Genomic DNA, 22,480 nt, shown 5'->3' on the forward strand with positions numbered 1-22,480 from the left:
TAACACTCAATCAGCAGTGAGGTATTATGGTTAGACGTAAGTGAAATTTACAAATAATCCCACACTAACATAAGAGCAACCAACATCAAAGAAAAGGTTTTTTCTAAAAACATTTTTCCTGGTTTTTTCTTCCTTATTTTTAAAACAACAACAACTGTTTAAAGCACCATTAACAACACCTATGAAGTAGGTATCATTACCCATGATTTTCAGTTGAAAGATCTGAAACACAGAAGTTAGTTAACTCACTCCAGGTCTCTCAGCTAGTAAATGGCCAAGTCAGAATTTGAAACCTGGCAGTATGCCCCTCCAGGGAGCTTTCAGCAACCATGTTACACTGTACACTGTCTTTCAGAGTATTACGAAATATAGCTGACTCTACCAAAGAAAATATGTAATATGCTCCAGCAATTCCTAATCTTTTTTGACCCACATATTCCTTTTATGGTAATAAATCATTTCATGAGCCCCATCAGATTTTTTATCATATATGATAGAAGAATCATTTTTTTTGTATTTTTCTGAAGCTGGAAACGGGGAGAGACAATCAGACAGACTCCCGCATGCGCCCAACCGGGATCCACCCGGGTGGGCGACGCTCTGCCCACCAGGGGGCAATGCTCTGCCCCTCTGGGGCGTCGCTCTGCCGCGACCAGAGCCACTCTAGCGCCTGGGGCAGAGGCCAAGGAGCCATCCCCAGCGCCCGGGCCATCTTTGCTCCAATGGAGCCTTGGCTGCGGGAGGTGAAGAGAGAGACTGAGAGGAAGGAGAAGGGGAGCGCAAATGGGCGCTTCTCCTATGTGCTCTGGCCGGGAATCGAACCCGGGACTTCCACACGCCAGGCTGACGCTCTACCACTGAGCCAACCGGCCAGGGCCGAAGAATCATTTTTAGTAAGAGATTTTTAAACCAATAAGTATAAAAAAGTTCACTGAAGCTCACTTAAAGTAAAAACTTTATCATATAAACAAAATCCTTTTTGCATTTAACAAATAACATGCTATTTAAAATAATTTATGTAAGAAAAAACTGCTAATAAATTAAAACAATATATGTATAAAATCTATACTTAGCTTCACTGAATGAACATTAAAAGATGGACTGAAATTCAGCTATGTGTTTTAGCATAAAGATTCTAGAAATACCACCAGCCTAACAACATTAAAGCCAAACTGTCCAACCCTGCTATGCTGACATGTATAGAAAACTTGTGGTAGCAAAGCACTGATGGAGCTGCTGAGATCTGAACTTGAATGGAATGGTAAGTAAACATCTATATCTTGTCAAGCAGTACAGTACAACCATGATATATTGGCCACACAAAGCTGGAGTTCAATTAATATCTGTTGAATGAGTACATGACTGTAGAAAACATCTAAGATATCATCTCAGATGGTACCTTTCAGGACAAAGCATAAGAAGACATCAACTTAAGAAAAAGGCTATATAAGAAGGGGTAAAGTTACAAACAAATGAAAGCAGACTATATAATACTAAGCAGAGAATAAATCCTATGTTCAGAAAGTATCATTTCCAACAGACCCAAAATCATACTTCTCTTACATTGGGACAATACTGAAACAGATGGCAAACTACTTAAATACCACTGCCAGCTCTCTCTTGAGTTAATTCGCCTTGCTTGATTTCATTAAGAAAAATACAACTAATTTGGAAAACCACTTTGCAGTATCTTCTAAAGCTTAATGTATATATAAACTATAATCCAGCAAATTCCACCCCAGGTGCTTATATCTATCCAAAGACGTGTATAGAAATGTTCATAGCAGGTTTATTCATAATAGCTCAAACTGAAAACTCAAACGTATGTCAACAAAATGGATACACAAATTGTGACATATCCACACAGTGCAATTCTAATTAGCAATAAAGAAAAACAAACTACTGATACTCAGTACAGATCAATCTCAGACAATGCTGGCAAAAGAAACCAAACACTAAAGAGTGCATACTGTATGATAAATTTACATGAAATTCCAAAACTGGCAAAACTGATGTATAATATAGAGATCACAATAGTGGTTATCTTGGAGGTAACCAACTGAAAAGGGAGGTTGGTGGGATGCTGGAAATGTTCTGTATTTTGATCTGGGTGGTGGTTTCTCAGGTGAATACATGAGTAAAAATTCAGGCAGCTATACACTAAAGATTGTTGGACTTTATGTATGTTATATCTCAATAAAAACAAACAAAAGTGCAAAGAAAACAGTAAACAGAAATTAGAACAGTGGTTCATCTGGGGGTAGAAGAGAGAAAAGATGGGATAGGGAAGGAGCAAACTGGCAGCTTCAACAGGTTTGGATAAATTCTCTTTAAATTAGATGATGGGTTCACATATTCATTTTATTATGATTTAGAACAGGGGTCCCCAAACTTTTTACACAGGGGGCCAGTTCACTGTCCTTCAGACCGTTGGAGGGCTTGACTATAAAAAAAAACTATGAACAAATCCCTTTGCACACTGCACATATCTTATTTTAAAGTAAAAAAACAAAACGGGAACATATACAATATTTAAAATAAAGAACAAGTAAATTTAAATCAACAAACTGACCAGTATTTCAATGGGAACTATGGGCCTGCTTTCGGCTAATGAGATGGTCAATGTCCGGTTCCATATTTGTCACTGCTAGCCGTAACAAGTGATATGACGCGCTTCCGGAGCCGTGACTCGTGCGTCCTGGTCACCGGAAGTAGTACTGTACGTGAGCAAAGCCGCGCTTTGCCACCACATACAGATGCATCCTGTGCTCCTCTCACTGACCACCAACGAAAGAGGTGCCCCTTCCAGAAGTGCGGCAGGGGCTGGATAAATGGCCTCAGGGGGCTGTAGTTTGGGGACCCCTGATTTAGAACATGTATCTCCATGTGCTCTTTTGTATGAATTAAATATCACATAAGAGACATTTTAAAAAAAGACTAAAAGGGAATGTATAGTTCAAAACAACTCTTAAGATGGGTCAGACTCTAGAGGCTAGCCAAAAGGTTCCCTTTCACAGGTTCCCTGACTTGACAGTGGCTGCCTGGAGACTGGGTAGGGGGTTCTGAGGCAGCATACAGTACTGGTTTGTCTAGTTACACTGTGTGCCACAGTGGGGGAAGGGAACCATGCACTACACTTCTGCTATCCCTGGCCTAAAAAGATGAAGCCCACCTTCCTGGGATCAAGACAGGCCTACTTTAATAGTCATATAGCCCCAGCCCTAAGACTAGACACAAAGACATTCCCTTTTACTCAGTATTCAACAAGTCCTTCAAGTCAAAACCAGGTATGGGCAGTTATTTTCTGAATTCTACCTTAGAATTCAGGCTGTTTGGAAATTAGAGATTGTGAGGAGGAGGGAACTGGGTGCAACTACAAACTGGTAACACAAGAAATACCTTGGTAGCAATACAAAATTTCTGTATCTTCATTGCAATGGTACCCAAATCTACACATGATAAATGGCACAGAACTATATATACATTGTACCAAGATCTATTTCCTGGTTTTGACACTATACTATATAATTAAGATGTAGCCACTGGAGGAAAATGGGTGAAGAGTACACAGGACTTCTCTTTGTGCGATTTTTTTTTTGGGGGGGGGGGGTTAATTAGGAAAAAACAAAAGAATCCTGGCTGTTTTAGCCATTGTTTACTAAAAGAGGGCTGACAACAAGAGAAAAAATAACCTGGTTAATTGAAGAGCCATTTAATTAAATTTTTATTCCACATACAATGTTTGTAAGACAAAGACACAGGCTCTAAGAACTTGACATTTTTCATTTAATCCATGACTCTTAGCTAATGCAAAGAAAATTTTACTCGAATACTAAGAAGCCCACAACTAGATTAACTTACCACATCAAGTTTTGCCCATGCCTCATAATCATAAGATTTTATCCTGTTTATTGTGTTTTCATCTTTGGTTTTTTTAGAAGACTCTTTGGCTTTACCTTTCTTCTTTTTCCTAAAATTCCTATTTCGAATAGGAGGAAAATTCTAGGGAGGAAAAAAAAAAGATGTTTTGAGCACTGCTCTATTCCTTTTTTGTATAGCTAGACATCTTTAAATTTTCACAAATTATTTCATGTAAGAAGTATTTTTAAATTTAATTTTCAAGTACGCATTTCCCCATGTATAAGATACATCCTCTTCCAAAAAATTTGGGGTCTCAAAACTGGGTGCGTCTTATTCAATGGTTGTAGATTTTTCTACTTGCATTTCCTACTTTTTTGAGGTTGTTAAGTTGTAGGAATTTTATGATTAACATACTTAAGTTCAGTAACATTATATAATTCATTTTTTTTCAAATTTCAGGCCCCAAAATTAAGGTGCGTCTTATACATGGGAGTGTCTTATACATGGAGGAAATATGGTTACTTAAAAATGCCAATTTACCACCTCCATTTAGAATAATTTATACTTGAAAAGTTTAATTCATCTTTTGACAAATGTTGAACATTGTCAGTGACAAAAACCATATAACCTAGAAATTTTAATTACATATCTAATTTGGAATCCTAAATTCGAATTTCAAAAACTACCTCATCTTCAGCCTTAGTACAATGAACTAGTGGTAGTACACAGCAAACTGAACCGCCTCCACATCATTGCAGACAGTATGAAAATGCAGTCTTTAGAAAAACATTTGATGGAACAGGTACCATCTATATTTTTATGGCAATAGTGCAGGTTAATGTCATTAGACATATAATTATACATGCTATATACACCTACATATTTTATGATTTTATTTTTTTTTTGTATTTTTCTGAAGCTGGAAACGGGAGGCAATCAGACAGACTCCCCCATGCGCCCAACTGGGATCCACCCAGCACGCCCACCAGGGGGAAATGCTCTGCCCATCCGGGGCATCGCTCTGTCGCAACCAGAGCCACTCTAGTGCCTGGAGCAGAGGCCATGGAGCCATCCCCAGCGCCCAGGCTATATCTTTTGCTCCAATGGAGCCTCAGCTGCGGAGGGGAAGAGAGAGACAGAGAGGAAGGAGAGGGGGAGGGGTGGAGAAGCAGATGGGCGCTTCTCCTGTGTGCCCTGGCCCAGAATCGAACCCGGGACTTCCGCACGCCAGGCCGATGCTCTACCACTGAGCCAACCGGCCAGGGCTATGATTTTTTTTTTTTTACTTTAAGAATTATCATACGTTCGCCTGACCAGGCAGTGGCGCAGTGCATAGAGCGTCGGACTGGGATGCCTGGGATGCCGAGGACCCAGGTTCGAGACCCCGAGGTCGCCAGCTTGAGCGCGGGCTCATCTGGTTTGAGCAAAAGCTCACTAGCTTGGACCCAAGGTCGCTGGCTCCAGCAAGGGGTTACTCCGTCTGCTGAAGGCCCGCAGTCAAGGCACATATGAGAAAGCAATCAATGAACAACTAAGGTGTCACAATGTGCAACAAAAAACTAATGATTGATGCTTCTCATCTCTCTGTTCCTGTCTGTCTGTCCCTGTCTATCTCTCTCTCTGTCTCTGTAAAAGAAAAAATTATCATAAGTTCTTCCTTTCAGTAGCTATTCACTAAGCCTCAAAATGTCTTTCTATAGTTAATACAATTATCACAAAGACTTTGAAAGCAGAATTTTCCCAAAATGTAGGCAGAAAGCAAATCACTTCAATTTCAGTATTTTCACAAGCCATTTTAAAAAGTGCTTTATTTTAAAATAAATAGCTTTGCTAGATTCTGAAGTAGACACTTAATTAATAAATTTAATTAAGAAAGTTACCTCTTCAGGAACACCATTCTGTTTTCTTAGGTCCATATCCTTTTGTTTGATATCTTTCTCCCAGTTTTCTAAATCCCTCATGAAGTTTTGTAATTCTTCTGCATTTTGCTTCACTTGTAATTGTAATTCAACTGCTTTATTAGTTGAAGTCATTATGGCCTGCAGAGTTTTGATCAACCAACACCTGGTAGGAATTAAATTGAATTATTTACTTTGGTTTATTTTTTGAAACCTAGCTAATTACTTTTTACCTCTTTATAAATGCCCAAGATATCTGGATAGAAGAGAGTTTAAAGTGATGCTGAAGAAAGAAAATATAGGTCAATCAACATCTGCCGAATAAAAAATATATTACAAGTTTCGGCATCCCCACAATGCAATGTCAGTGAAAGACAACAGGGAGGGAATCACTAAGATTAGCAAGTAGCTCACAGTAGCAAATTGGCTACTCCTCTCTAGAATAAATTTATCCTAATTACTTCCTTTCCTCCTTTTTCTTTCACCATTTATTGAACTGCTGCTATGTGACAGGTCGTGTTTCAAGATTTAAGCATTGCAAAAACAAGAACAAGTCCCCTATATAGTGAAGAAGAAAACAAGACAATCAAATTACTGAGTAACAAAATACTATGCTAGGCAGGGTTTCCCAACCTTGGGACTACTGACACACCATGGGCCGAATCATTCTTTGTTGGAGCAGGACTGTACTGTGTGTTGTAGGATGGCTGGCAAGATCCCTGGCCTCTACTAATTAGATACCAGTATCACCACTTCCCCTCCCGACTGTGACAACCAAAACTGTCTCCAGACATTGTCAAATGTCTCCTGGGAGTCATAATAACCCCTGGTTGAGAACCACTGTTCTAGATACATACAATTGCTATGGACTGACCGCAAAGGACTGGCATGAGTCAGATGGTAGGTTCAGGAGAAGAATTCCCAGAGGTGCTGCAACTTTAGCAGTTTCAAAAGGTGCCAGCCAAGTGATTTACGTGAAGAAATGGGCAGGTAGAGTGAGGGACTACAAGGGACTCTACTCAGAGAGAAAGCTAACAAGGTGGGAAATGAAACAGATCTTGAAATGCCAGAAAGTGATGTGGAAGTATAAGGTGGTAAAATAAAAGAAATATGATGACTGATGACACAGAGGGACTGGGAAGCACAGAAGACTCAGTGTCTTAGATGTCTTGTTTGGGAGCCTGGTAAGAAAGTGGTGACCTTTTGAGTCAGGAATCACAGTTTTAAAAGGATAAGAGGTTTCATGATTGTAAACAAAAGACAGACATTTCAGTTGGGGTATGTTTTGAGTGCTTACGGGACATCAGGACATATCTAGTAGGTAGTAACAAAAGTGTAGAGTTATAAATTTTGGATGTCTTTGGCATCAAGATGGAAGGAAGCCAAAATCATGAGATTTAGACTTTTTAAATAATTTTTAATTTTACTTTTTATTGATTTTTAGAGGGAGGAGTGAGAGAAAGAGGGGAAGAAAAGCAAGAAGCATCAACTCGTAGTAGTTGCTTCCTGTATGTGCCTTGATCAGGCAAGCCCAGGGCTTTGAACTGGCAACCTCAGCTTTCCAGGTCAAGGACATGCTTAATCATTGTGACTACTGAGAGGTGGAGTTGGAGAACACTAATATTTAGGAAACAAATGGAGGAAGAGATGCCGATATAGGAAAAACTAGGCAGTAGTATCTGGGAAGCTGGGAGGAAGACCAGGAGAGCACCATCACAGCAGAGCACTTTCAAGAGTGCAAGGAGAGGTGTGTCAGCAGTGCCAAATGCCAGAGGTCTATGGGGGGAAAGTATTTTAAAGATTAAAACATAATCTTTGTATTTAGTCATACAGAGATTATTGAGAGTTTTGTGGGGTTTTTTTAAAGAATGGAAATAAAATGAGCTGAGTAAATGAGATTATTATATGGGGATTAAGACAATTCTGTCTTTGACAATGTAAGATTGTTCATGAGCCACATAACCACGTTTGGGTAGACCACGAACTACACATACAAACATGGTCCCATAAGATAATACTGGAGCTGAAAAGTTGCTGTGTGTGTCTTCACTGCTAAGCGCTGCACGACTCCTGGAGGGGTCTGGGAGAAACGCCTGATTAAGAAGCTAAGTGATGGGGCAAGGTCACCAAAGCTTAACGGGGGAGGGGGGCGGGGAAGTAGGATGGGAGCGAGAAGCGATCAGAAAAGGAATTCCTGGGGGGAGGTTGGGGGGAAATAAAAACAAACAAACAAAAAAAAAAAAAAAAAAAGAAAAGGAATTCCTTCAGGGAGAGAAAGATGGTTGTAAATGCAGATAGGTCTTCTGACTCCCGGCCTAGACTCAGAAGCCAAGCTCTCTAAACTCCTTCCGGGCAGTGCCCATGTCTGATCACACATTATGTATAGCTCACTAAAACAACAACAAAAACTAGCACAATGCTTTGCTGGGGACTCAAAAACATGAACAAACGTGCAGCACGCCACAGAGATGCTGTACTGCGGGGTGGGGGTGGGGATGGGTGTCAAAACCTTTTCCATTTCACCCATCACTTTCTGCCACTCCTGCCGGCGCAACTACTCCCACGGAACCAGCGATGGGCCGAGGGAGGTCCAGCCAGCTACCAGGAACTTCCAGCGTTTCCAATGCCCGGGAGAGCACTGCACACCCACGCCGAGAGGCAGCGGCCCCACCGCGGTCTTCCCGGCGGAGTGAAGCTGCGGTCCGACTACTGCAGACGGCCCGGCGCCCCGGACGCTGGGTGGAGGGACTGGCCGAAAAGCAGAGTCCGGACCCAGGCCGCGCGGGGCGAGCCCCTAGCGGAACGTGCTCCCGGTACGCCGCTCCCCGGGACCCCGCCGCGCCCCTGCCGCCCGCCCTCGCCCGCTCCGCCTCCCACAGCACCCACAGCCGCGCCCCCAGGCGACCCCAAAAGCCTCCTAAGCGATAGCGGCAAACGCGACTCACCTCAACAGGCCGTTACAGTGCGCACCTCCGCCGCGGCCCGCTGCAGCGGCTGGGCCCCGCCTCCCTGGGCTTGCCCACAAACCCCCGCGCGCCCTCGCCCCGGCGCTGGAGCGTGCGCAGAAGCGCAAGTACGACGCGCGGTCTCCGCCCATATACAACCTGATTAGGTAATTGGCGGGTGGGCAAAAGCAGTCTAATGCTTTTCCGTTTCCAATATGACTAAAACATCTCAAGTGTTTAAGTCTTGTCACCCGGACATGTTCCCAAGATAGTAACGCCTTGACTATTTCTTTGAACGTCCCTCATACAATTTAGTCCCTAATATATGTCTTACTGGTGTCTAATGATATGTCAAGATCTTTGTTTGAAAATCATTTGAGAAAGTGTTTCTCTACCGTGAACAAAGTATGTAAACTTGTAACTGGCAATTTTGCAAGGCCTTTTTTTCCCCCTGCAGTAAGTACTTGTATTTGGTAAAGCAGTTCTTCAGTCCGATCCCCTGAACCTTTCCATTCTTCTATCCTTCAGTCTTTCTAAAACGTGTGTAAATTAAGGTCTGTCTCTATAGATACCCTGGCTTATACAGCCGAAAGAATATGAAGTTTGTAACATTTCTTGCTTCTGCTATTCATGAGTGAGCTTTCTCTCATCTTCATGAAAACTAATAAAATTGTAAAGCAAAAATAATTTTTAAAATCCACGAAAACAAATGGGCAAAACTTTCCATCTGAAATAGCTCTATGATTTCAAACATTAGCTCATAAATTCAGCTCAGTGCTTCTCAAGCTTAACTGAACTTTGGAATTACCTACAGAGCATGAAGAAAAAATTATTTTCTGGGTCTCATACCCAGAGATTTGGTTTAATTAGTGCACCCTGGGCATCATGATTTTTTAAACCTGTGCAATTGAGACTGGGAACCACTAATCCAGATAATGATCATGAAAAACTACCCTGTGGCCTTCCCATACAAAGTCATGTCATTAACATATCTTTTCCACGGTGTAATTATTTGGTATCTTTGTATTTTAAAGTTATGGTAGTCAAATCATTGCAAGACAAAGATTTTACTGTTTCCCTGCATATTTCTAATGTGTATCTTTTCTCTCTTTCCCATGTGGACATGTTTGAATTTGGGAATCCCTTCCAGTCTCCTCCATCCCCCTCCAGCCCAGAGCAGATAGCACCTCCGTCCTGTATGAGCTCTCACTGCCCTCATGCCCCTTTCTGGCTCCAAAGTCTGTTGGGTAGAAGACACCACATAGGCTATAGCGATGTACTTCTTGCCATTTCCATAGGTGGGCTTGTCCCAGGGGTAGGTCTTGGTGACCAAGGGATGTCCACCCAGGCTTAACTGGTACCTGTGAAGAAAGATCATCAAATCATGGGGCCCTGTTTCACTCTGCCTCTGTCCCCAGATAGGAAGGACAAGCCCAATTCATGCAGAAGGACTCCACTGTTTTTTTGGGGGGGTTGTTTTTTTTTTTTGTTTTTTTTTTGGTGACAGAGACAGAGAGAGACATAGAGAGAGATAGACAGGAAGGGAGAGAGATGCGAAGCATCAATTCTTCATTGCGGCACCTCAGTTGTTCATTGACTGCTTTCTCATATGTGCCTTGACTGGGGGGGGGGGGAGGCTATAGCAGAGCGAGTGATCCCTTGGTCAAGCCAACGACCTTGGGCTCAAGCTGCTGAGCCTTGCTCAAACCAGATGAGCCTCGCACTCAAGCTGGTGACCTCGGTGTCTTGAACCTGGGCCCTCTGTATCCCAGTCCGATGTTCTATCCACTACTCCACCGCCTGGTCAGGCTCCACTCTGGGTTTTTTTTGGGGGGGGGGGGGGGTTGTGGGATTTTTTTTTGTATTTTTCTGAAGCTGAAAACTGGGAGGCAGTCAGACAGACTCCCACATGCGCCCGACCGGGATCCACCCGGCACGCCCATCAGGGAGCAATGCTCTGCCCATCCAGGGCATCGCTCTGTTGCAACCAGAGCCAGTCTAGTGCCTGAGGCAGAGGCCATGGTAGCCATCCCCAGCGCCCGGGCCATCTTTGCTCCAATGGAGCCTTGGCTGCAGGAGGGGAAGAGAGAGACAGAGAGGAAGGAGAGGGGGAAGGGTGGAGAAGCAGATGGGTGCTTCTCCTGTGTGCCCTGGCCAGAAATCGAACCTGGGACTTCCGCACACCAGGCCAACGCTTTACCACTGAGCCAACCGGCCAAGGCCTCCACTGTTTTAAAAGGCCTCCAAGAAAGCCATCACAGCTTACTTCGTCTACTGCCCCACATGGATGGAGCCTTTTCAGAATCTATGCCTTATTTTCTATCTTAAAGAACACTGCTTCTCATCTTCCCCAGAGCAATATTCTAAAATCCCAAACTCTAGAGCTGAACCCCCACTAGAGTTTTAGAAGTAGCAGGACCCAGAGTCCTCAAATGTTAGAGTACATGATGCCCAGTGATTTCAACTACTCTCTAGGGCTCTAAGGTTCCCCCAACCAGACTCAGGGAGCAATTAGAGAGGCTTGGAGCACAGGGGCAATATTTCCCACTGTTTTACATATTAAGGTTCTGTATAAGATTTCACTTGGGGGAAAGAGGGACAGTGGTTCTGCTACTAAGAGGAAGTTTGGCAGCCACCTACCTAACAGCTTCATTACCCAAGTGAGAAAAACTGAGGCCTGGAACTCTGGTTTATGCCCTCTGAGCCACCGAGTTGCAAAATATAAGTCTCCTGCTGGTCCTGGCTGAGGACAGCCTGTGGCCCCAGCCCCAACCTGCTCCCCACACCTGGCTGGCCCAGTACTTATGTTTTTCCCGGCCTGGCAATGAAGCACAGGGAGTAGAGCGCAAACTCAAATCAGGGCTGCTGCCGATGGAAGCCGAGCCCACTTCCTTATAGTAGCCGTACCAGTTGAACTGCATGGCTAACACGTCGGGGTAAGCTTCTCACTGAGGACAGAAGGAGAGTATGATGAATGCCATGCAGTGGAGGCTGGTGGGGGGTTGGCAAATGGCGGCAGTCAGCGAGGATTTGTGGAGGGCTATTAGGTGTCTGTGTGAGCTTTCCAGGGAGGCTGGATTCTTTAAGTCAACAGAGTAAACAGTCTCTGCTGCTATGGAGGGTAAGCCCCACTGAGATGCTGTCTGGAGCTGCCAATACGTGTCTCCCAGGGAGGTCAGTGTCAGCATCCATGTGCCTGGCACCTGGGAGCAGGGACAGAACTGTTTCCTGTGGTCACACATGGAGAAGAAGAGGGCTGTTTATTGCACCCAAATAATTTTCTGGCACCAGGCAGCAAAGGGTTTATTTTTATAAAATATAAGGAGTTTAACCCAGACTAGCCAGATTGAAACTTCCATTAACACCACAGTCTAAGCAAGTTCAGGCAGGAAGTAACTGCATGTCTGGTGTTCCCTCTGAGAATCCTCCCCTGACCCCATCCCCATCCAGAGATGGTGCCCTCTGCCTCCTGCACCTTCAGTTGTGGAGCCTTCTGTGTTTGGAAAGGAATCCCAGTGTCCTGGCTGGCTAAACCCTCTGTCCAGCAGATGGAGAAGTCATATTCACAATCCCCATTGGCTGCCGGTGAGGGTCAGGGTGAGAGAGAAGTCTGACTATTCCATTGAGGGCAGGAAGTCTGGGCTTTCCAGCCCCGGGGAGTCCGCACTCAGTACTCACAGGCCCGTCATAGATGTAACTGTAATAGTCAACCAGGCCCTCCTTCTCTTACATGTAGAAGCGGATCCAGTTTTGGAAGCCAGTGATCTTGCCTTTTTAGACTTCACCTGTAATAAAGAGTCCAAGGTGGGTGATCTGGGCCTCCCTTTAACCCCTTGCCCCCTGCCGTGCCAGGGCTGTCTCCCTTTTTGAGTCTCTGACTCCTAGATTGTCCACCTGCTCAGCCCCTTGCCTAGACTTGTCAGAGTCCCTTGCATCCCTTACTTTCACCTCAGGAAGGCCCCCCTTTCAGTCAAGCCATTGGTAGGATTCCTCCTCCTGGCTGATAATTTGAGATACTCCTCTCAGTCATTTCTCCAAGAGCAAGCCAGACTTGCTAGGAGCTTTATGGGCTAGTGCAGTGGGAAGACCAAGGCCCTCTTGGGAAACAGCTGACCAAGACCTGGAAGCAGAGGACTCCAGAGGTACACAGCCATGGCCCCAAAGACGTGTCCCTTCCTACATGTGCCCCCTTGGGAGCCCCAGCATCTGGTCTTCTTTCTCCCTTGGATGCTCCAGAGCAGGGGTCCCCAAACTATGGCCCCCAGGCCACATGCGGCCCCCTGAGGCCATTTATCCGGCCCCCACCGCACTTCCGGAAGGGGCACCTCTTTCATTGGTGGTCAGTGAGAGGAGCATAGTTCCCATTGAAATACTGGTCAGTTTGTTGATTTAAATTTACTTGTTTTTTATTTTAAATATTGTATTTGTTCCCGTTTTGTTTTTTTACTTTAAAATAAGATATGTGCAGTGTGCATAGGGATTTGTTCATAGTTTTTTTTTTTTATAGTCCGACCCTCCAACGGTCTGAGGGGCAGTGAACTGGCCCCCTGTGTAAAAAGTTTGGGGACCCCTGCTCCAGAGAAACTGCTCCCCAACAGTGGCTCCTCCGACCCCGCCCTCCTGCCTGGGGGTAGACTGCCCCTCCCTGCTAGCTGGTGTGGCTGCTGGGTTATCAGTGCCCAGTGCTGCCCTGCTCCTGACTCCTGAGGGAAGCTGTATCTCCTTCTCTGTCTTTCCAAGCAGAGTGATCCCATGGGCTTATCTTTGGGTGACATCATCTTCCAACATCCACCTACCTGCAGGCCACAGGCCTGATAATTCTACAGGGAAGGGGCTACAGACTGGCTTTATCTTTGAATTACTGGTACTTCACGTGAGGAACATAGTAAGATGATTGTTAACAAGTTTGACAAACAGCGAGCGCTCAGGCAAGCGCTGGGGTTAATGGAAGGAGAGATATAAGAGGCGTGGGTCAGGAATAAAGGTTGCGCTCACTGCCATCAAACCGCATACAGATAAATCACCTGAGAAATATTACACAAGTGGGCCTGTGACTCTGACCGAGTCAGCATCTCAGCTCTCACGTGTTTCATGTGCTCATGGGCTCCAGGTTTATGAGGTCGGAAAGAGTAGGAGGCCTCTTAAAGGCAGCCAAGGGACCCACCCTTCCTCTTCTGGGAGCCCAGGGCCTCATTTCCTTTTTCCTCTCCTCACACCCCTCTCTCCCGAAGACCCTCCTAGGGGGAGATGAGGCCCCGCAGGGCTCCTTTCTTCCTAAATCTGGGAACAGAGGTGCAGCCCCTTGGGGCTGCCAAGCTTTCCCCTCTTACTAAAGGTTAAACCTGCCATATAAAAGGCCCTTTCTGGCCTGACCAGGCGGTGGCGCAGTGGAAAGAGCGTCAGACTGGGATGCAGAGGACCCAGGTTGGAGACTCCGAGGTTGCCAGCTTGAGCGCAGGCTCATCTGGTTTGAACAAAAGCCCACCAGCTTGAACCCAAGGTTGCTGGCTCCAACAAGGGGCTACTCGGTCTGCTGAAGGCTCGTGGTCAAGACACATATGAGAAAGCAATCAATGAACAACTAAGGTGTTGCAACGTGTAATGAAAAACTAATGATTGATGCTTCTCATCTCTCTCCGTTCCTGTCTGTCTGTCCCTGTCTATCCCTCTCTCTGACTCACTCTCTGTCTCTGTAAAAAATATAAATAAATAAATAAATAAATAAATAAATACATGCCCTTTCTGGAAAGAACACTGCATGGGGATCCTCAGCCCTCTCAGAAAAGAGAACTCTCATTTAAAAATGCAAGAGTTATGAACAACTGAAGACAACTCTACAGTGATTTTTTTTCCTTTGTGGTGGGGGTGGCACGTCCCCCTCAGCCAGTTTAACAGTGTAACATTCCCCCTCTCATTTTCAGTTTTCTCTTCTGTGAAAAGATGGGGTTGGGTCTGACAATCCCTGCCAAGTTCTCAGACCATCTTTAGAGGCTCCCTGCCCATGCCCCAGGTCAAGCTGTTGTCAGAGGGTTAAGGAGAACTTCCGAACCCCTTGCTGTATGGAGATGAGATCAAATACGTCATGGTCTCAGGAGTGGACAGGAGAGCCCGGGCAAGCCACCTGGCAAGGGACTTGCCCCAGAAGCACAACTGAACAGTAAGCCTGGGCCTGTTCTTAGGAAGGAAGCCTGGTCAAAGGAAGTAGGAGCAGAGATGCAGCTTTGTTTGCATGAGTTTCGTTTGCACAACCTGAACACAGGTGCTGAGCTGCTGCCCGCCAGACTTCTCATGCTCCCTAAACTACAGCACGTGAACATGGCTCAGAAGCTGGTTAGTTTAGGGAACAAAGGAGAGTGTCACTGGCTGAGCCAGGAAGCAGTGACACATCAGAATCTGGGATTGGTCTGTTCCTTCCAAAGGCCCATCTGGGTGGATCCTGGCTGAGGCCAAAGCTATTGGAGTGGGAGTGCGTTTTGGCCAGCATTGCCCTGATGTCCAACTGAACTGACTGTGGGATGGAGCTTCTAGAGTGGGCACGCTGCCCTCCATCAGGGGAATTTTAGGTCGGGAGCAAGGCTGGAGGCTGGGCAGACAGGCTGTCCCCCTAGAGCCGTACTGGGTCTTCCAACAAGAGCCAGAATGTCGACTTAACAACCACCAGCAGCACTGATGGAATCCTTACCACGCGTGCACACGGAGAGCCTCCTGTGCTTTCATTCTCACTACAGTCTGCGCAGGCGTTCTTGTCATCCTCAGCTCACATATGAGAAAACTGAGCCACAGAAGGTTTGGGAGATGTGAGTTAAGCCTAATACAGAGGGACCCGAAACATTGAAGACAGAAACAAGGTCCATCGTTTACACATCAAAGCTTTATTGTCTAGCTTGGCCAAGCGGCAGCAACTCCGACAGGAGAGTGTGCTGGCCCTTTGTTCTACTTAGTTTTTATAGTTTTGTAAGTGGGAAGTACAGAAGCAAAAATTGTAATTAGGAGCCCCTTACCACTATTGGTTATAGTCATATGTCCTTCAACATGATAGGACCATGTTCAATTTGCAAGCCATACATCCTTTTGGAGAAAACAAATTTACAAGCCAACACAATGGTAGAAAGATGTCTCTTTACATATTAAAAGGCATTCCCATATTATCTAGTGTTCATCTGCTATCTCTCTGTCCAGAGTAACACGTGTTAACCACACGCATTTACATAGGAGAGGTAGTTTCTGTGGGGACAAATGCCTGCAAATGGCTCATTGCTATAAGAAAAGGTTTATTTTGGCTTTTCTCTCCCTGTACCTGGCTAGCTATTCACCCTTTTCCCCACAGACGTGGTGGAATATCTGGGGAATCTATGTTTTCCTCCCCTTTGCATTTACAATACAATGCCAAGGACCATCCTGACTATGCCAATCACACAGTACAGAGACTATTCTCACAATTTCTCTGCACACCTTAACCCAAATTAATAAAATGTTCTCCAAGCCTCTTAAAATATTAGTATTAATTCTGTAGTTTTTGGTACCTTACAACACTTGCGGGTAAAGTGGTTCATTGGCTCCTCAATGTGCCCGGGAGCACACAATTATAACTAAACTATGCAGTCAGGTCTCTGATCAAAGTTGCCAGTGGTGAGCACCGAAACCACATCGCCCCCAAACACCACACCTTCCAAATGCAGCAGCAACCGTTCTGTGAGGTCTGCATTATTGTGAAAAGTGGCCTGGAATCAGTCAATGGAATTACAGGTCACCTATTTTCATTTCTTATATGATGGAGCAACACTCTAAACAGTCCAAGGTAGCCACAGTGCCTCCACTGGGATACTTGTGTGCTAGGGAACCCCACCCTCTCCGGGCTGCTCATGCCCCCTCTCCAGATCTTATTTCTAAACCCCAAGATTTTGCAACCCAAGACATGCTGACGTAGATGACAGTAGATAGAAGAATAGGAAAAAATCCATTCAGCCAATAAATGAGCACACAACCCTGCGTACATTCATGCAAAGATGCCTCATAAATACATGTATTTGTATATACGTGGGTGGGCAAAAATAGGTTTACAGTTGTGAGTATGCGAAATAGTTTATTCTTGTGTTCCTATTTATTAACCTGCATGCCTTTTTCCATACAAACAACTGTAGGCCTACTTTGCCTACCCCTGTGTGCATAGAAAGACACATTAAACTGTATGGCAGCCAGTTTCTTCTTGTCTGGCCTGATCTGGATGGAAAGCTCTGCTGCTTATCTTTCTGAGTTCTCCCCCATTTAGGTCCTCCCAGGCACTTTCCACCTTGACTGAAGGCTCTTCCCAAGGAGCCACTATGGCAGGTGGCCAGCGAGGTGAGAGTCCTGGAAGATTGGGTGTGGGAGACTGCAAACTGACAAAGAACCTTGCAGTTTAAGGATTAAGCCAAAGGCTAAACTCTTCTCCACACCTCCATGTTAGCTGTGATGCTGATTGTTTCTACTCATCCCATCCTCCCACTTTACTTGCTTGATTAAGTTGCTAGAGGCAATTTACATGCCCTTCCTCTCACCCTTTGTTTTTTCAACTGTTGGTTGAAATGTTTTGCATGGTGGGGGATTCCTGTTTATGCCTCAGATTATGTGACTTTGTATCAAAGACTTCCTTGTTTTGCAAATGGCTCTGCACTATATAATAAAGCAAACCAGGGATTTCTCTTTGCTCTGGCTCACCATCAGCTTGCAGAGACCTCCTGATCTCATGCTTTTTCTGAGTTGACTTCTTCATTCTTCACTGTTCTCACTCAGGATGACCTGGACAATTATAAGTTGCGCTGATCCACGGCAACTGGGCCCCGACACTGGGATGTGGAAAGGGTGGCAAGAAGTGCATGGAGGTGTGAAAGTTCAGGAGCCACGGTCACCATCACAGCCGCCTGGCCCGTGCAGGTTCGCATTGGATTCGGACAGTTGGTAAAGAAACAATGGAGCCAAAAACTGGTGGGCCATCCTCTTTAACCCTAGCTTGCACCCGGCAAGCAAGTAAAAACACACACTGGGCTCCAAAACCCACTCATTCAGTGCTCACAAAGCTACTGATTTATCCGAGTTTCCTAGAATCAAAGGTTTCTAGTTCACCAGACTTACTCATCTCTGTTCCCCATCTCCTTCCTTCTCTCTGCCCAAACTGGCTTCTCACTCAGCACTCCACCATCCTGGCTGCTTCTCCTGGCCTCCTCCACGTGGCCTTTCTCTGCTCTCCTCTCTAATGTTAATCTGCTCTCCTCTCTAATGTTAATCTCAGGAACCAAGAGAGCAAACTCCCGTTCTGCTCTCATTTTATAGTGCAGAAATCAAAACCTTTAATCCGATATACAAAATAGGGAAGTCTCTAACACAAAGTCTCTTATCTGAGGCATGATGGGATTACACCACCCCACATCAAAAAGGGTGGGAAAGGCTTAGTCCTAAAACCAAGCCCCAGGCTACAAGGATCCTGCCTGCCCACAGCCCGCCCCCAACACACATTAATATCACCTGGGTGACAGGCTTCCATGTGGGCAGCACCATCTTTAACAAAGTGAGCATAATATATTTTATCTGCTCAACAAGGTGGCAGACCCATGATGAGAAAGAACACTGATAGTAGAGGCCTAGAAGGTGGGGACAAGGGTGAAGCTGCCTGGAAAGGCTCTCGGGGTCAGTCAGCGGTCAGCGATGTGGGGAGCGGGAACTCCACCAGTAAATATTTATGGGGTGCTCACTGTATGCCTGGTTTCTGCTGTTACTGGACTGACAGTGTTCAGACTGGGCTGGAAAACGATTCTTGAAACTGATTGGTTTCAGGTGGGACAGAGGACAGTGAGGCCACAGCATTTGGCCACTGTTTGATGTAGACCTCATTCATCTCTGGGCTACCAAAAGTGTCAAGGGTCTGTCAGGACCAACAGGCTATGGGAGAGACTGACATTAGGGGCATATGCCCCAGCCAACCTATTTCACCACCCTTGTCTTCTGTAAAACCAAGACAGAGTCTTTTCAGCACAAGACTGAGACTGGGAGGACTCTGCAGCTGGTGCAGCTCCATCAGGCCTCGAGTCACCTCCCAAGGGGACCCTGGCACCTGAAGACGCTGGGCCTCCAGCCTCCATCCCACTGTGGCACGTGGGTGTCCCAGGATGGAGGCCCGGGACAGTCACCCACAGCTGGTCACTTATGAACCACATCATTCTGTCATGTCCTCTCACTGAGTGAGTCTTGGCCCGGCTCCATGTGTGCTTTTCTCCCGCACTGGTGTGTGTACTGTGTACCACATGTGGGTTTACAGGCATTTCTTTTTAAGTTTGCTGGCAGCGCTGACATTCAGCATCACACTCATGGCCTACCCTGGGCACATCTGTCAGACACGCCGCCTAAGCCATTCATCACAGAGTCCCAGGCTGTGCTTCTAGTCCTGCTGGCCAAGCCCCAGGCCAGTCCTCTGCCTGGAATGCCATCCCCTCACTGTTCTCCTGCTACTCATCCCCCAGCCCCAGGGCAAATTCACCCTTCCACAAAGCCTGACTTCCTCCCTGCAACCCGCAGGACCCCTCTTGCCTATGGACTCAGTTCTTGCTATCTGTCCTGTGTGTGCCCCGACATATCACAGCCACTGCTGATGGATGTTGCTGCCAACGTGCTGTCAGTTAGCCCGTGCACTGCCATCTAACTTTTCATTCATACAGGTATTTTTTCAGCTCACCTCCTTGAGACTGATACCTGCCTCATGGGTCCCCTCTACTGCTTTGTATTGTCATCTAACTTGTGTTAGATGTCAACATGTGCTTGGGACTAGGAATGAATGAATGAATGAATGAACGAACAAATGAACTAAGCCTTCCAGCCCCACTTGTTATAAAGAGAAGGTGATGAGCAAAACAGAGAAAGCAGGTACATCCCTCTAGGAGACCTAGAGGCTCCAGTTTGTTTATGGGGGAAGAGAGGCTCAAGGGTAGTGGGTATAATGGAGCCCAGGGATTCATGTGTGATTTATAGTACAAACCTCATTTTTAGCTATATTATATGTTTACTTGGGACTAATGAAAGCTTTGGGGGACCTAACCCTCACACCAACCCTTGGCACCACCAGTGTGAAGGGTAGCCACCACAGAGATCAGAGAGAATGTGGGATTCCAGGGGGTTCCACACCCACAACGTTACAGATAACTCAGCTTGATCTAGTTTCTTAGGATCCCACAGTAATCACTGCCTCCACATTTTGCCAGCTATGCTAACGTTTGTTTCACATTGCCTGAAAATGAAATTCTATCTCATGTCCTCAAACCCCAGTGGCTTTGGAGAGGGTCTGGAAGCACAGATGGGAACAAAGGGAAGAGGATGAGACAGGCAGACAGTGACAAGATGGCTCAGAGAGACAGAGAGGGCATGAGCAAGGGCCGGATCAAGACAGAGAGCCTGGCAGAGCCCAACCAAGAGCCAGGCGCTGGTATGAGGCACCCCCTGGCTGCTTGCCCCAGGTGTGTTGGCACAGCCAGCTGTTCTGTCCTCACAAAGATGATGACAGGACTGGCAGGAGCCGTTCCTGACCATGGTCTGAAGATCTGTCAAAATTATTATATGTAATTATTGTGCTTAGGTAGTTGGGTTGTGGGCAATTTCCCCCTTTCTCATCCACTCGTTCATTCACTGGACTGTGCTATGCCAAGTGGATGCAAGGGCGAGGAGCTCCGCATCTGAGGGTGGAGGGGAGATGATGGACAATGAAGATTGAAATCTATGCTTGGGGCAGAACACCATGCTGAGACCACCAGTTCTAAAGGCAGACCGCCTGTGTCCGCATCCTAGCTCTGCCACTCACCAGCTCTTCATCTCAACCCTAGGCAATTTTCCTGACCTCTATGCCTTAGTTTCTCCCGTAACTTAAAATGAGCAAGAGGACTTTACAGGGATTTTGTGAGGATTGAATGAGTTAAGACTTGCAACGCTCTTAAAACAGTGCTTGGCACAAAACAAGACCAGGTAAGTGTGTATTAAACAAACAAATAAAATAAAGCTACATAAAATCCAATTTAGATAGGATGGTTAGGGAACTACTCCCTGGAAAAGTGACATTTAAAACAGAGACACAAAGCAGCAGCTTCTTGAACCTCTCCATAAAGTGATTTTTAAAAAAATATTCCAAAAATAAATGTACATTTAAAATTTTTTTTGAGTCCTGGGGTTGAGTCCTTCAGAATTACACTGTCTACTCACCTGGTTTGGTTGTCAAAGGTGACCACGTACTTACCAGGGTGCCTGCAGCCTGGGGAGTTGAGCCTTGCCCTGCGGGAGGCCAAGAGCATCAGCGGGGAACTAATCTGCAGCTCAGCCTCCTGCACCTTTCACTGTATTTATGACGTTACCAACAGCTGCCTGGCACAGAAGCCAAGAACCAAGAGAGAAGAGAAACGGAGAAGGCTGACCTCCTCCATGGCCAGCAGAGCCAGTCTCCCTCCAGCGTACAGGTTGTTGCCCCTGCAGAGTTGAGTGGGCTCCCTCTAATTCTCTCCCTCGGGGGCCCTGTGCTCCCCAGGGCCACCACAATGTGCCCCGAGGAATACTCTGGACTGGCCCCTCGCCCAATGTCACCACTCCCCCAGTGCCATTGCCTTAAGGCTCTCCTTTCCCTTTCTCCCCCTTAAAGGGACCATTAGAATCCTCCCAAGGTATAGCTCTACACAACCCGGGCCTCCTACAGACAGGCAGGGCTCAGGCGAGCTACAGGAGGCGACACTTAGGGACAGGGAACTCTCTGAGAACCTGTCTAATAACAGTGCTTGCAGCTGGCCCTCCCTCCCGAGGGCAGTCTGGCTGGAGGCCACGCTGGGAAGATGCTTGGAGGGGTTGCCAGCCTCGTGACCAAGAGGGGTCTGTACCCTCACAGCCCTTTAGATGCCTTGAGCTGCCCAAGTCAGAGACAGTAATTGCAGGAACACATCCCCAAACCCTCCTAGTCTACATCTGTTTATAAATAAGAAAACTGTAATTTCTCCATCCCTCCTCTAATAAAAATTCCATATGGAATATCTTCCTTCCATCCCTTTATCTTCAGTCTGTGTGTATCGTTTAATCTGTTGTGGATCTCTTGTAGGGACCATGGGTACAGGCCTTTTCTTTTCTTTTTATCCTTTCTATCTGTTCAATTACCCTATTTCTTTTCATTGGAGCACTTAGTCCAGGGGTCCCCAAACTTTTTACACAGGGGGCCAGTTCACTGTGCCTCAGACCATTAGAGGGTCGGACTATAAAAAAACTATGAACAAATCCCTATGCACACTACACACATCTGATTTTAAAGTAAAAAAACAAAACGGGAACAAATACAATATTTAAAATAAAGAACAAGTAAATTTAAATCAACAAACTAACCAGTATTTCAATGGGAACTATGTTCCTCTCACTGACCATCAATGAAAGAGGTGCCCCTTCCGAAAGTGTGGCGGGGGCCTGATAAATGGTCTCAGGGGGCCACATGCGGCCCGTGGGCCGTAGTTTGGGGACCCCTGTTCTATAGTGTCCTACTTGGATTTCTTTCTATTTCTTGTATATCTCTTGTCAATTTTTGGTTTGTGGTACTATAGGCTATAACAAGCTGTGTTTATAGCGGTCTAAGTTGATGGTCACTTATACTGGAATATATTCTAAAATCACAAAAATTTTTACTCATCCCTTCTATATGTATGTTCTTGCATTAATTTTAGTTCTTGTGTGTCCCTTAATTTCTGTTGTATTTATACATGATGTTCTTCTGTTTACCTTTTAACCTTTGTATTA

General features: G+C 45.7%; 1 protein-coding gene across 1 annotated transcript in view; it reads right to left on the reverse strand.

Annotated features, from left to right (window-relative positions):
- Positions 1 to 8,752, reverse strand: part of RPAP3 (RNA polymerase II associated protein 3) — a 42,084-nt gene extending 33,332 nt beyond the window's left edge. Inside the window, exons 1-3 of the mRNA XM_066369041.1 lie at positions 8,705 to 8,752; positions 5,742 to 5,925; positions 3,862 to 4,002 (exon numbers count right to left, since the gene is read on the reverse strand). Of these exons, the coding sequence (XP_066225138.1) occupies positions 3,862 to 4,002; positions 5,742 to 5,894 (294 nt within the window). The 5' untranslated portion in view covers positions 5,895 to 5,925; positions 8,705 to 8,752. The remainder of the gene's footprint in view (positions 1 to 3,861; positions 4,003 to 5,741; positions 5,926 to 8,704) is intronic.
- Between the last annotated feature and the right edge of the window lie 13,728 nt (positions 8,753 to 22,480).

Source organism: Saccopteryx leptura, chromosome 2 (assembly GCF_036850995.1).
Source record: "Saccopteryx leptura isolate mSacLep1 chromosome 2, mSacLep1_pri_phased_curated, whole genome shotgun sequence".
In the NCBI taxonomy this organism is placed as follows: Eukaryota; Metazoa; Chordata; class Mammalia; order Chiroptera; family Emballonuridae; genus Saccopteryx; species Saccopteryx leptura.